Source organism: Athene cunicularia (assembly GCF_003259725.1).
Source record: "Athene cunicularia isolate RWA chromosome 2 unlocalized genomic scaffold, athCun1 chr2_part1, whole genome shotgun sequence".
Classification (NCBI taxonomy): domain Eukaryota; kingdom Metazoa; phylum Chordata; class Aves; order Strigiformes; family Strigidae; genus Athene; species Athene cunicularia.
Window position 1 is genome coordinate 118466691 of NW_020799095.1, and position 14348 is coordinate 118481038.

Consider the following 14348-nt stretch of genomic DNA (forward strand, 5'->3'; position numbering starts at 1 on the left):
GTCAATAGAACATTTAAATCAGGAATATAGAAAAATGCAAGTCGCTTTGCCATAATAAAAATGCAGAACCCAACTTATTTTTGTATAAAGCACTATGAGAAGGTGGTATCATCAGGAAAAATACTCCATTGTAGGAAAGCATTTAGATTAATTCTGACTTTCCTTTACATGAAGTGAGGAGAGAATGACAACAGTGACAATCTAATGCATGATGAAATTTACTAAGCAGAATTTTTTTTTTTTAGTTGGTGGAATTATAATTTATATAATTGATATTGGAGTAGACTTCTGGGTAGCTAGTAAATATTTCTCTCAAGGACAATATTCTTGGAGTATATTGATACTGTGTTTTAGAGGTCTTTCATCATTAATAACTCAGATATTCAGTTATGAGTGGTTTAAAAACGACTGTGAAGGTACTGATACTGGGAAGCTGAAATGGATTTTTCTAGTTCATTTCTTTCAGTGTGGAATTTTTATAAGGTAAGCACATTTAAAAATTTATTTTAAAATAAGAAATCATATTGCTTTTGGACAGTTTATTAAGAAATGCTTAATATTGCTTCAGGGAAAAGACCACTTCTGGTCTTAACAATTACTGCCTCATGTAAGCAAATGGACTTTTGTCTGTTTATGCCAGAGTAAATTATGTCAGGTTTTGACGGAAATGTGGACCTTCTTTCATTTTAACTGTAAGTAATAATTTTTATCATTCACAGCCTAACTCTGACTCATGAGTCTTGTGATAGGGCATATTTAATAAAATGGTTGCTTTGCAGGATAATACTGTTGTAAGTGATAAATGTCAGTTTTCAAAGTAATGTTAGGAAGGGAACTAATATGATTACACTAAGCGGGTGAGACAACTGAAGTAAGAGGCTATTTTTGAACCTGAGAGTCTAACCATATGTAGAAAACCCACCAAGATTCAGGAGAGAAATGAATAGTTGAATAGTTAGTAAGAACACTTGCAGCTGTACTTCCTGCAGGGACTTGAGTTAATGGTGTCAGGAACCTTTGTTTGCTAAAAGGTATTTGTCCAGGAATAGTTTAAGATACCATATGCTTAACATTCTATGGTGGCTTTGCTATAAAATTATCATTATATAGATCATTTATGCCAAGATTTTATTTCCATTTTAAAACTGAGGTGAAAGATGTTGGCAAAAAGTTCTGAATTTTAATTATTTTGGCTATACAACATGCCAGAAACATGACTGAATATAGATTTATCAGAGGCACTGAATAAAATACTTATTTAAAATGCCTCCTTTAACTTTTTATATTATGCTATGGACAGTGATGAAAGATATATTTACTCCAGCTTAAAAATTCCCCTCACAAGTGTGTTCTATTCACTTGATGTTATAATGGATTAAGCAAAATGTTGGAGCTTTTAGGTGTCACAATTAACTTTTGCCTCTCAATATTATTTTTCCTTTTGTTCATCATCTTTACTTTCCTCCTTCTTCTCTTACAATCCTGAAATTTCAGACTTCACAGAGGACTATTTACTGACACCATTTTCTGGTGTCAGGTATTAGAAAAACTTAGAAATACCACAATTGCATAAATATTGAATAAAAAGAGAATTTCTCTTCAATTTCTCTGGACAGTTCTCATTTGCTAACCAGATTCATGGACATGAGTTGGTTCATGTGAGATATCCCAAGACCTGGCCACAGGGACTCTACCAGGTTCTGCCTTTTAGAGGGGATGTCTTGGGGACCACTGTGGCACTCTCCCTTTTGTCTGTCCCCAAGGCTTTTCATCTTCAGCATAGCTGGGAGTGCCATTCTTGTGTTCATGACTTACAAACCTGCCCCCCTTGAGTATGTTTCTTCCAAAGGAAATTAAAGCCATGACCTCTCTTTCTAATAATTGATGATAAATGTTAACCAGTAACTGTGGTGTAGAATGGCAGAAGCTGCTTTTCTAATGTCTGGCCCAAACCCTCCCCTCTTCCCCTTTCTCTTCCATGACCTCATTCTCTAATCTGTTCGGGACTGTAATTCTGGTTTCACCTTTGGCTTGGTTTTACACTCCCAGATTGCCCCCAAAATTTCCTGCTGATTAGTGCCTGCTGCTAAGAAGTCACTTTTCAACACAGACTTTCAGAATTCAGATCTAAACTCTGATCATATACAATTCTAGATACTGTAATCTTGACTCAGCGCTTGTATCTATCCAAAATGCTGCTTTTACAGGCAAATCTTAACGGATTACCTTAACTCTAAAGTAATCCATGAAACTCTTGGATTTAGCTGAACTCATACCATTAATTTCTATAATTTTCAAAGCTTCCTTCCCAGAATTAGTGTCATCTTCTCTGAGTGGCTTATTATCTAGTAAACACAATTTTTGCCCTTTGCACTGGCAGTGTTGTCAACTTGGTCACCTGCTCTGTGTCACACAAATGATAGTCTTTCCATGGCTGCCACTTAGACTTAGAAAAATTTTCCAAGTTGATATGTATAAATTACAATGTTGTTTCAGCCACTCCTCAAAATTCAGCAGTGTGATAATGCATACTTTAAAGTATAAACTGGTAACAGCAAGCTGTCATACAGCTGGCTTGTACCTTTGTGGTCAACTATTATATACTTCCTATTATATATGTTTATTTAGGTGTATCCATATACAACTCCCTCCTGTGCTCCTACTTAGTCATCTGATTTACCCAGTTAATTTAGACAGAGTCTCTCAGGCTTATCTCTATAGTCAATAGATAAAAATGTTGTCAGAAGTCGGGTCATACTTGTTGATTTTCCCCACAAGTTCATCTGGGGCATGAACCTATATTCTCCATTCACTACAGAGGAAAATAAGGGCCTAGTAAGTAAATACGATTTTACCAGTGAAGTTAGGATGCCTGAAATTATAAGATGTGAATACATCTTACCAAATTATCTTCCTTCATTTCTTCCTTTCTTCCCTCTCTCCTGTGTCTTTTATACCTTGTTCCACCTTTGAAGCAGGGAACTTCATGTTGTTATGTCTGTACAGTTCACAGCACAATGGGAATCAATCTAGTTGCCAATGCTAAGAAATAAATATGGAAATAATATGTGTTTATACACTTACGTACATATAACTATTAAAAATAGAGAAAAAATGAAATTAAAATTGTAATATTGCCTCATATGTAATGAGGCTTTAATTGGAAAGAATGTAGACCTGTAATTATATTTCATATGAAATGTTATTCTCTACAAGGAGCAAAATTTAGTTGGTAAAGCATATATTAGCTATGGTGACTAAAATGATTTTCAGCCCAATCCATTTAAATAGGTCACGCAGATGGTGGTAGAATTGAGAACAGACTGTGTCATAACAGTCAACATTAAGGCAATAATACAGTCAGTGAATATGGAAAAAGAGGACATTTCCCTGGGGCACCATATGAATTCTGGAGTCCACTGATGTGTAGCAGTTTGCAGCATCAGCCAAGGACACCTGCAGAAGACTAAATTTTAGCAGTTAATAACCTTCACTGTCAGAATAGGTGGCCATATAGGCAGCAGCCATTGTAATATTGGCAACTGCTGTTGTGTCTCTTGATGCTTAAAGGTAGGCTTAAGATGCCCTGTACCTTTGAACAGGAGCAGATGAAAAAGATCTTTTTTCAAAGATGAATTCTAAATCCATGAGACTTCAGAGTAAATGTGAGTGCTTCACTGAACCTGGGATTTTTTCATTACAGGTTTTTAAAATGTGTTGAGAAAAATTTAGTCAAGATAGGTAATGTTCAGTTTATATGGGTATAGATTTAATACCTGTTAAGTCACACCCAAACCAAGAATGGATCAAAAATAAGGACCAAAGCTGGCAACATGCCTCAGCAATTTATGTGTATAACAAGAAGTTCCACAGGACAAAATATATAGAAAGGTATTTAAGATACCAAGTCAGTGAGGTACAGTCAATTAAAAGTGGAAAGTTTGTAATGATACTTAAAGTGAGTTAGAGATTACATAGTAATATGTGCTTGATCACATTTTCTTAATATAAATTTACTGTCCTAAGTATTTATTTAGTTGAATCAGTTTCATGGACTTAATCCAAGCCTTTTTATAGTTAGAAGATTAATTTTAACATGCAGGAGAGAATAATTTTCCTTTGATTAAGGATTTATATGATGCTCCAAACTATGACTGCATGACCAGAATTTGGAATTCACTGCTGCCAGGTCTCTCACACTCTTTCTCAATTAATTTCTAACCAGCACCTAAATCTTCATCAGAGTAGTTTGATGAGACAGGATGTGAAGGGTAGTACTGGGATTGTAGTGAAAGGTCCTCAGTAGAAATCTGAGAGGAAGAAGGTGACACGGAAGCACTGGTAAGGCAGTTTGCCCATGACATGTGAAGGCTGTGAAGCAACAAAACCAAGTATCTGTCACCTCTGTGAATTCCCAGTCATGCTTGGAGAGCCAAAGCCTGCCTAATTTAACAGGAGACAAAAAGAAAACTTCACCCCTTATGAAATGATGATGAAAATGTAGGAGCATCTCAAGAACAGAGACACAATGGAGCTGTGTATAACAAGTAGGAGTGCTATCATATGTTGCTCCACAAAGCAACACTACAAAGGCAGAAACCTTTTTTTTTTTCCCATCAAAGTGAATAGGATATTTAGAAACACTGATAATTCTTTGCTGCTCACATATGACAATTCCAGATGTAAAGAAATAATGATTTTTTACTCTTTTGGGTTCCAAGTAGCTTATATACCTTGGATTAATGGAAAAAATTGTCCTCTTTAATGAATGTAGAGGGAGAAAAAGCAAATGGCAACCCTGCATTTGTCTGTATCAATAACACACTACACATATCCATTTCACCTTCAGTTTAAGATGTATGTCTACTTGAAATACATAACCAAACCAGTACTTTCAATTAATGTATTTTTATTACAGTCTTTTTTTCTGTTTATGATGACTGAAACATGGAGCTGCTATGACAATAGATATATAGCAATCAGTCAGAGAGGGACCTGGGGGTGTTGATTGACAGCCGGCTGAACAGGAGCCAGCAGTGTGCCCAGGTGGCCAAGAAGGCCAACGGCATCCTGGCTTGTGTCAGCAATAGCGTGGCCAGCAGGGACAGGGAAGGGATCTTGCCCCTGTACTCGGCACTGGTGAGGCCGCCCCTCGATTCCTGTGTTCAGTTTTGGGCCCCTCACTACAAAAAGGACATTGAATGACTCAAGCGTGTCCAGAGAAGGGCAACGAAGCTGGTGAAGGGTCTGGAGCACAGGTCGTAGGAGGAGCGGCTGAGGGAACTGGGGATGTTTAGTCTGGAGAAGAGGAGGCTGAGGGGAGACCTCATCGCCCTCTACAGCTCCCTGAAAGGAGGGTGCAGAGAGCTGGGGATGAGTCTCTAACGAAGTAACAAGTGATAGGACAAGAGGAAATGGCCTCAAGTTGTGTCAGGGAATGTTTAGGCTAGATATTAGGAAGCATTTTTTTACAGAACAGGTTGTTAGGCATTGGAATGGGCTGCCCAGGGAGGTGGTGGAGTCCCCATCCCTTGAGGTGTTTAAGAGTAGAGTTGACATAGCGCTGAGGGATATGGTGTAGTTGGGAACTGTCAGTGTTAGGTTAACAGTTAGACTAGATGATCTTCAAGGTCCTTTTCAACCTAGTTGATTCTGCGATTCTGTGAATATAATTATGATAGATTCATAGCAGGCACAGTGTTTAGGTGAGCTGTGGGCACGATAAAGGAGAAAATTTGAGTCTGTTCTATCCCTTAGTACAGATTGAACTTTGCCTTTGGCTGTGAATGCAGTTGTCCAATGTTAGGCTTAAAAGTCTGCTATGGGCCCTTCCAAAAATGTCTGAATACTACATGCCAAATGGGCAGATGGAAATAGGAGTGTAAGCTCAAAATACTCTTGAGGGATAAAGAACTCATCAAATGAACTACAGTAAATGACATAGGCAAGTGGAGCTCAGGGAACGCCACCTTACCTAGTACATAGTCAGAGCGCAATGAAAATATTTGGACTTTTCTAGAAAAAACAATGTATTTTACACAATATTCAAAGTCAGAAGTGGACTAACTGAAATTGCTACAAGTAGTTAAAAATACTATAGCATACCATCTTACAACAATATAAACCTAGTATACCATACTCAGATGAATGTGCTTCCAAAAACTGACAAGTGATTTCAGGTTTGCATCCAGCTGAAATAGTCCTTTTACTAGGTTCTTGCTTTTCCTGGTTCTTGTGTGTCATTTGCCTTCTCAGCTGTGAGCTCTGCTGCTTGAAATTTGTGCAGCTGGTTTCCACTTCTTGCTGCTTGGGCAAACACACGCTCTGGGGAATGAGTCCATGGACAACTAACAGATCAGTCTACACAATTGTTTTTGCTTGGAAACATTGCAAACTTTCCAGCTGTTTATATCTCAGATGCAAGAACCAAATATTTTGTAATACTAATTGTTCTATTAACTGGAAAAGCTATAGATGCCTTGCCAAACTGTTCAGTTCTTTGCTTATGAGCTATTAGTCAAAGAACAGTAAGATAAATACACAAAAACATGAAAGTAGAAAACAGTTTCCTTTAGGAGTAAAGAATGGATCTAGAGCCAGCTCACAGAATCAATGTATGGCCTGAATGGGGGCTGCAGTCTATGAGTCTCTGCAAGAAGAGCAAAGGATCTTCCCTTAAGGCCCCTCAATAGTAACGTAGCTGCTCTACACCTACTACTGATGCTTCCAGGTTTCAATTCTCACTTGTATGCTTGACATGCTTTAACATACCAGGGAATAAGTCATGATTCCTCTAGCATGCACTTAACCCAGGACCTACAGATCCTGGCTGTCTTGCTTGTAGCTGTGGTAGAACCCCTGACACTGTCTCTCCTGTGGTTAAAGGATTTGGTCTTTAAAGACAGTGAAGGTTTTAAACTTTTAACACCTGGAAGAGCCAAGGATTCTTCCTAGCTCCCTTTATAAGCAGAAGGGGACCGTGCTCCAGTGTCATATTGGGATAAGATGAATCTGTGAGGTCTGGGTCTCTAATGACACCTGATTTCTATGTTATGGAAATGAAACTGCATGGGTTTCATGGGGTCTGTAGTGCGTATGATCCTGTGGATGATCAGGGAATCTGGAACTGAGGCACTTTAGCATAAATCTTGAAATCATCACAGATGCAGCCTTGGGGAATGAAAGTAGGAGGCAAGCCACGGCATAGGACCTTGCCTTTCTCATGCATGCATGTTAGCAGGCTTATACAGCTGTGTGAGATAACCAAGTGATGGTCTGTGGTGTTCCACTTGATTTCTCAAGAAAATAGACCTGAATGAATGATGTAATCTTCATAAACCAGATGACTAAATTCTTCTCTTGAGGGGGAAAGCCTTTAGCAATGTTTATAATGCTAGAAAATTGAATAACAGTGAGTTTTCTTGAAAAAGGACTGCTTTTTCTTCCTTGCCTGCCAGTTAGAGTCAAAATAGGTTCACTGGAGAAGAACATTGGAAGCTCAAGACATCTGGGAACTGAATAGGCAGAAATAGGCTTGAAGGTGATGTCTGAAGGCTGTTATGCTCAAAATCCTGGTTATGAGAAAATACACAGGATTTATATACTGATAAAACCAAGAATTTATTATTAATATAAGTGAAATTGTAACAGTTCATTCTAAGAATCATTATTAGTCTAGATGTATTTACTATAGGAAAAGAAAGAATACTTCTATGCATAAAAATTTCCAGTAATAATAATATGGTAAAATTGTTACATGTGTTTCTTAGTTGCTATCCCTTTTCTTTTTTTGCTCACCTTTCCTCTTCTCCTCTGGATCTTAAGGTCAGTAGTTTAATTCTGGTGTATGGGGGTATTACAGGTGTTACGAGTGTCTGGAGTCTTGCTGGGAGGAACATGATGTTCATGTTGATGGTTTCTTTTTCTTCACCCTTAGGATCCACTTTGGGTCTTTTTTGTATGTTTTCCAACATGCTTTCAGACTTTGCTTTCTCTTAATTTCTCTGCAGCTTCACATTACATCCAAGCTTAGTATCTATGGTGCCTTTTGTGCATGTTAAATACTATTTATTTTTTATCTTTGTTACCCCTAAAACTGGTTTAATCCAGGTCTGCATTTCTATAACTGACCACTGGTGGTTTGTCTATATCCACAGAGTCTCCAGTGTCAAGCCATTACTTAATAACTTATGCATGTATTTCTCTATACTGCATCTGGTGCCTCCACATCTCAGGACCTCTGTTATCATACCAGGACTATATGTCTCTATTTTACATCAAGTCTGTCATAAATATCTCATTCAATATAGAATATCTGCTTGTTACTGTTACCTATATAAAGCTACGGCTGTACCACACAAAAAGAAACAAAAGTAAACCAAATTAACCACCTGGACAATTGGAAGAAATCACCAATTTTTCTGTAGAAAATCCAAGCTAAACCAAGTAAAACAAAGTCACAAACAGGTCATAAAAACGTTAGAGCAAGCCTGGCAAGCCTCAGTCCTGAGGCCTTGCAGAGCTTATGCCATGTTACTAGCAATGACAGAGTGCCTACTACAGTGCTGCAGAATTACAAGGCGTTGTCTACAACCTGCACAGCCAGTGTTACTGACCACCTGAAATCAAGTAAACAACAGAAGGGAACAAGCACTGTTTTGGTTTAAGATAGGATCTACATGCATACTTACGAGGATACTTCTCCCCTCTTTCATTTGTTAACTAGTTCCAAAAGATTGTTTTCTTTGCTGTTGAGCAGTTCAACTAGAAAGAGGTCTTTAGCTGTGAAAACCCCTTCTCTGGAATTGCCCCGTTTCATTTATTATAGCCTTACCTACCTTGCTTGGTTTCTAAAGAACTACTGCAATGAGTCAGGTCATTCACCAGGACCATGTATGTGTGTGAGTTTATTAGGGATAGTGGAAATACTGTAATTTCCAGCAGCTGGAGCTCTGGTCCTACATCAGGTTGTAGCCACTATCCTGTTTTCCCAAACACAGCTGTAAAGATTATAACGTACAATAGCAGGCTCCTCCCTTAATTATCAAAATTGTTGATTAAAACTTATGCTTTCTATTCCCTCTGAGGTGCTATGTCCACCTCCAGGCCCGAGACAAAGGTCTAGAAAATGGGATTAAGAGCTATGTTTTATTCATCTCTAAGCAAAGCATTAGAAATATTCTGAACAGAAAATGTTCTTTACAACAGAGGATGTACACCAGTAGTGACTAGCTAATTCCATGTATCTTTGCATTTACTGCTCTTTTAGAGGAGGTATTCATTTAGGCTTAATTGAAAATAAACCACAACTGTTCTAGAAGTCATTCAGGTGCACTCATTTGCCGAGGCAAATGACTTCTTCATGTAAAACCACTCAGATTACTAATAGAATCTGTCAACCCAGGAATCCATGTGTCTTGAAAATCAATTTCTGAAATTAATACCTTCCTGAGTATTTAGAAAATAGCACTATAGTGATTTTTTTTTTTTTAAAGTCTGTTGTATGTTTGCAATTCATCAGCTATTATTGTTGGGGCTTATGCATCTATATTATGCTTATATAGATATGGATATTCACAGCTGGATATTCACTAATACCCTTAAAAAGATCCAAAGAAAGTGAATGAGTATCTCAAAGAGAGACTGAGGAGAGTTGCTAAGGGAATTTTCAGAAATGCTGTACTTTTAAAGAAATAAGAACCTAACAAAATAAAGCTTGTAATCTTTATTCAGCCAGGTCTCATTCTGTTCCAGTGGTTTTTACATTGCATGGGTATCACTGGGCTTAAATTACTATCTGATATCAGTGATATCAGATAGATATTGGACAGAATTTTATCTTAGTAGAAGGTGCTGGATTACAGTCAAAAATATAATGTGAATGGAGAATGAAATGGGAAAAATCGTTGTTAGCCTATGTGATTTTATTGAGTTGTTCTTCTAAACAACACTGTCTAATCAAGTCTCCTTTTTTTTTATAGGTATTGGTTTGCTCTGAAGTATGGCTGCCAGGCTGCGTTTAAACAAAAAAGCAGTGGAGATGCATCAGAAACCGACCCTCCCAATTTCATTCAAAAACAAGCCATTGATGTAGTGACTGATATTAACATGCTCAGAGTATTCAACACTTTTCTTGAGACCACACCACAACTTTTTGTCCAGATTTACATCCTCATGGAACACAGCAAAAATAATTTCTGTCAATGTGAGTCTTCTTTCTTGTTAATTTTCAAGTTGAGTACCATCTTACCTAAAAAAACCCACGACCTCATGTGATTGGATAATATTTTAAATGTACCTTGAAAAACATACACTCCACTGTATAATTACTCTGCATTTAATTATAATTTCTGTCTAGTAGATGGTTTGTTCTGCTAAATCCATGAGAAGGAAGATTTCACTCTAACAAGCCATAATATCTTATAGGAACATAATAATACATCACTTAAAAATAAGCTGTTGAATACAATTAGTATGTATAATTTCCAGAGTAGTTTATTTTATGTCTTTTTGCTTACAATTTCATTTAAAACTGCTAACTGGCCATCTTGAAATCAGTAACGTATTTAAGAGCAGCCCTGTGTGTTGCACTACCATCAACCACATAACAGATGAGCAACAGAGTCAGAAAAAACTAAGGATATGTCAGCATCACAGAATGCAGTATGATTAAGAGATACTGATTAAACCCTCAGCAAGACCGGAGCTGTACCATTTCCAGCTCTAAAACTAGTAGGATTATTGTAAGACATTGACTTACTCAGGGATGGAATTTATCTAACCAAATGGAGAGACCTGCACTGCTGTCTAGCGTTCCTTCATAGTCCATGGAGTCAATAGGTAGTCAGACAAAATGGTCAGACGAATCTCAGATATGACCATGTGAAGGGTCAAGTCTTAGTTATAGATTTCTACATTATAGACAGCGTGGAGTCAGTTGCTGAAACAAGGTTTTATGGGCTATCTGCAATACTTTGGGACTAAGTCATCTGTGTATAGAGATGGCAAATATGACACAGAACTTTGGTGAGACCATTTAACAGCCAGAGTCTGGGCAGGATAACATAGGCATACCAAACAGCATTAGATACCTACATTTAGGTAACTAAATCGAGCCTTAAAATTAAGGTGAATTGTTCAGGAGCACAGAGGAAATATAAAATTTGTATAAAGAAAGTGCTGAGAAAGCATGAATTTGTCCAAAAGTTCATCCAGAAATTATAATGTAAAATAAGTATATTTTTCTTCAATTTAACATTCTTCCTTGTGTTTTGTTTAGATGCTGCCATTATTATGTCTTTTTGTGGTATCTCCTTTTCAACAGTTGATTATCAGATATCATTACGAGAATCTCTGCCTGATAAAGATGAATTTCATGTGCTTTCCAAGTTAGTATATCTCTTCTATAAACTGCTCACCATCACTTCTTGGATACTCAGTATCGCACTGATCACTTTACTAAGTGTTAGAAGTTCTGTAATTCTGCTGATATTTCTTTGGATCTGTGGCTTCAGCTGGACTTTGAAACAACATACGACATTTTGCAAATCTAAGAAGATGGAATATCTGTACAGAACTGTTGTCGGAATCATTCTAATTTTTACCTTTTTTAACATAAAGGGGAGAAAAACAAAAGTTTGCATTTTTATTTATTATGCTACTCACACTGCTGTAACTCTAGGCATTTTGTTTCTATATATGTTCTGGAAACCTGTCATTATCAAGGAAATACATTTTACAATAGTGAGCATCCTAACTGTTCTTAGTCTGGTGTTAGGTATTATTTTTCTTGTTGTTTATTATGGGTGTTTTCATCCCACTGCTTATTGCAGACCACAAGCATGTCCAGATGAAGTTGATGGAGAGGCAGGACAAAAAGATAGAGTGAAAACTGGTAGATTTCAAAATTTCATAATGCAATGAACAGTATAGATTTTTTTTGTGCAGACTTCAAATACTTGCTGGACAGTCTATTTCTCTGTCATTGTTTCTTGTGTATCACCACTGAGTAGTATGTAATGGACCAGAGTTATTGGCTCTGAATAACTATTGTTTTCTCTGATACTGACAAAGCCTTTATAACATGAATATTTCTGTATGTGCTGATCAAAGTTACTTTTGAACAAGAAGCAATTTAATCCATCCAAAACAATTAATTGTTGTAGTTTTCAGCAATGCAAATAAAACATACAAAAAGCTAAAAGTTAATCAAATGAAAGCTTGCATTAAACCCATAGTCTATTCATTTATGTTGATTCTGTTAAAAACAGGGCTTGCTTTTCTTCTGTTGCTGAAAGAGGACTGCATTTGAAATAATTGAGGACAGTGATCAGTTATCTGCTTCGCCCCATTAGTGTATGAGCTGCAGTTCTTTAGATGAGCATAGTTACAAATTGTACTGCTTCTCCCTAAATATCCCCTGAAGAACAACAGCTTTGATTTATGGCTCAATCACTGCCTTGCCACAAGGAAATTTGGGAGATATTGTCAAGCATTTTATCTTCTAGGTGTTTTAATGACTCCTTTATTGTTTTTGTTCTGCTAATCTTTCACACAACCTTCTGTATTTAGGGGTGATGCCAGTTTGTTGTTCTGGATTATAATAGCAGCCTGAGTGATTTATGGATGGCACCAGGAGTCTTGCATATAAAGGAAGAACTGTCTTCCTTGAAGCTGTCCTCTCCTTTGAGCTCTGAGATGTAATACTTTGAATGCTGATTTCCACTGAAATAGGAGGCTTTGAAAGGTATGCAGTGGTGCAGCTTCTTTTATCTTTGTCACTGAAGAAAAGAAAAACAACTATTCTGATACATTGCACTCACAGGGGCTGGGAAACGATGGAATAACCATCTTGTCCATCAAGATTTTTTGGTAGAAGACAGGGTGAAATTAGACAACATTTCAGTCCTGTGTTCAAATGCTAAATCAACAACAAAGGAAATAAGGTTGATAACCACAGCTTCTTCCGAAATAAAATCTAAAGGGAAGTCTTTCAGAGCAGCTGTGTTTTAAATCTGAATTATGAAAACTCTGGCTCTTTCTCTTCCCTCCTTTCCCCTTCCAGTAATTCACATTTGCAGAGTAGCCACAGGCAAAGGGACGAAACAGGATTTGAGAAAAGAGACCAGAGATAAGAAAAAATGATAAACTTTGCCAGGAACCAAATCTGTTAGCATTATTGATTGACAGCAAACTTCCCTAAAATTTTGGAGGAAGGGCTGATGCTTTGGCTGATAATTAGGGTGCTGAAGAGCTGTGTCTTGCACCGTTTATGTCAAGTCCATGGACTGCAGACTGCCTTTATCTTGTTATACTTCCAGCTTTAGCAGAGCTCAGGGAAGTTTCTAAATGTGTTTCTTTCCTGTTCCATTTTCATAGTTCTCTTTTACCAGGCCAACTACTTACATCTCCTTAATCCTATTCAAGGAATTGAATTTCTAGATGCATAGCTTAGACTGAATGGTCTGCCTCTCTGAGGATACGCATGAAAAAGCAGCACAGTAAGAGGAGTTTACTTCTAAAATCCCTCATTTCCACTTAGGGTTAACTAGCAGGTGGGTCCAGAAGTTAAGACTTAAAAAAGCACAATTCATGAGACTTAAGCAATAGTTTTCCCAAAACAAATATATAAAAGAGTACCTTTACTTCTCTCTACATTGGAAAAGAGTTTTCCAGATTTGTTTGCCCTGGAATGGCTGCTTAGGTAAGAGTAGAAGCCCAAGGCTCCATCCTGCTTCATGCACCATGATTGACCTAAGTTCTGTCTCTTTTATCTAACAGGGTATTTATTACCAGTGATGATGCCCTTGGCAGCAAAATATATGCCTGAATGTACTTGTTCTTTTCTGTGAAAAAATAGGATCCTAAACAGTGAATACTGTCCTAATATTGCTTCCCACACTTTATTGTTTGTTCATCTGAAATCCTCAGAAGGGTAGGGTGGAAAAGGGAGAATATTATTTCATCTTGTAGAAAATGACAAAATTTTGTTTAACCACTATGTGGAAGAAGACCTCAAACTTTGTACATTATCTGAGAAGCAGATTTCTGGGGAAATATGAGCTTTTGAGGAGTCCTACTGTAAGAGGTTCACCCCCAGGGCCTCCAGGTTGTCTGCATCCTGCTAGAAATCTGGATCTTGAGTTGCTCTGGAGGAAGGTTAATTTCTGGTGAAACAAAAAAAAAATTGTCTTGGTGATTCTTTTTTTTTTTTTTTTTTTTTTTTTTTTTTTTTTTTTTTTTCCTTTCAGTGAACTAACAAACTCTAAATAAAAGTCTTTCATTGCTATCTCTCTGGCCAAATCCTAACACATTTTCTTTCATGGGAGAAAAGCAGAAGGTTGTGCTGT

General features: G+C 37.3%; 1 protein-coding gene across 1 annotated transcript; it reads left to right on the forward strand.

Annotated features, from left to right (window-relative positions):
- The first annotated feature begins 208 nt into the window (after nucleotides 1-208).
- On the forward strand, nucleotides 209-11922 carry XKR9 (XK related 9). The gene is made up of 3 exons (XM_026843151.1): nucleotides 209-483; nucleotides 9981-10204; nucleotides 11279-11922. Exons 1-3 carry the CDS (start codon nucleotides 209-211, stop codon nucleotides 11920-11922), a joined length of 1143 nt encoding a protein of 380 aa, XP_026698952.1.
- Nucleotides 11923-14348: the final 2426 nt, after the last annotated feature.

What these genes read in the sequence shown, in the direction of transcription:
- XKR9 (XM_026843151.1), top strand. Translation starts at nt 209, where the DNA reads ATGATGAAATTTACTAAGCAGAATTTTTTTTTTTTAGTTGGTGGAATT. An exon ending in CAGTGTGGAATTTTTATAAG is followed by an intron (nt 484 to 9,980) that starts GTAAGCACATTT and finishes TTTTTTTTATAG; the next exon opens with GTATTGGTTTGCTCTGAAGT. An exon ending in CAAAAATAATTTCTGTCAAT is followed by an intron (nt 10,205 to 11,278) that starts GTGAGTCTTCTT and finishes TGTTTTGTTTAG; the next exon opens with ATGCTGCCATTATTATGTCT.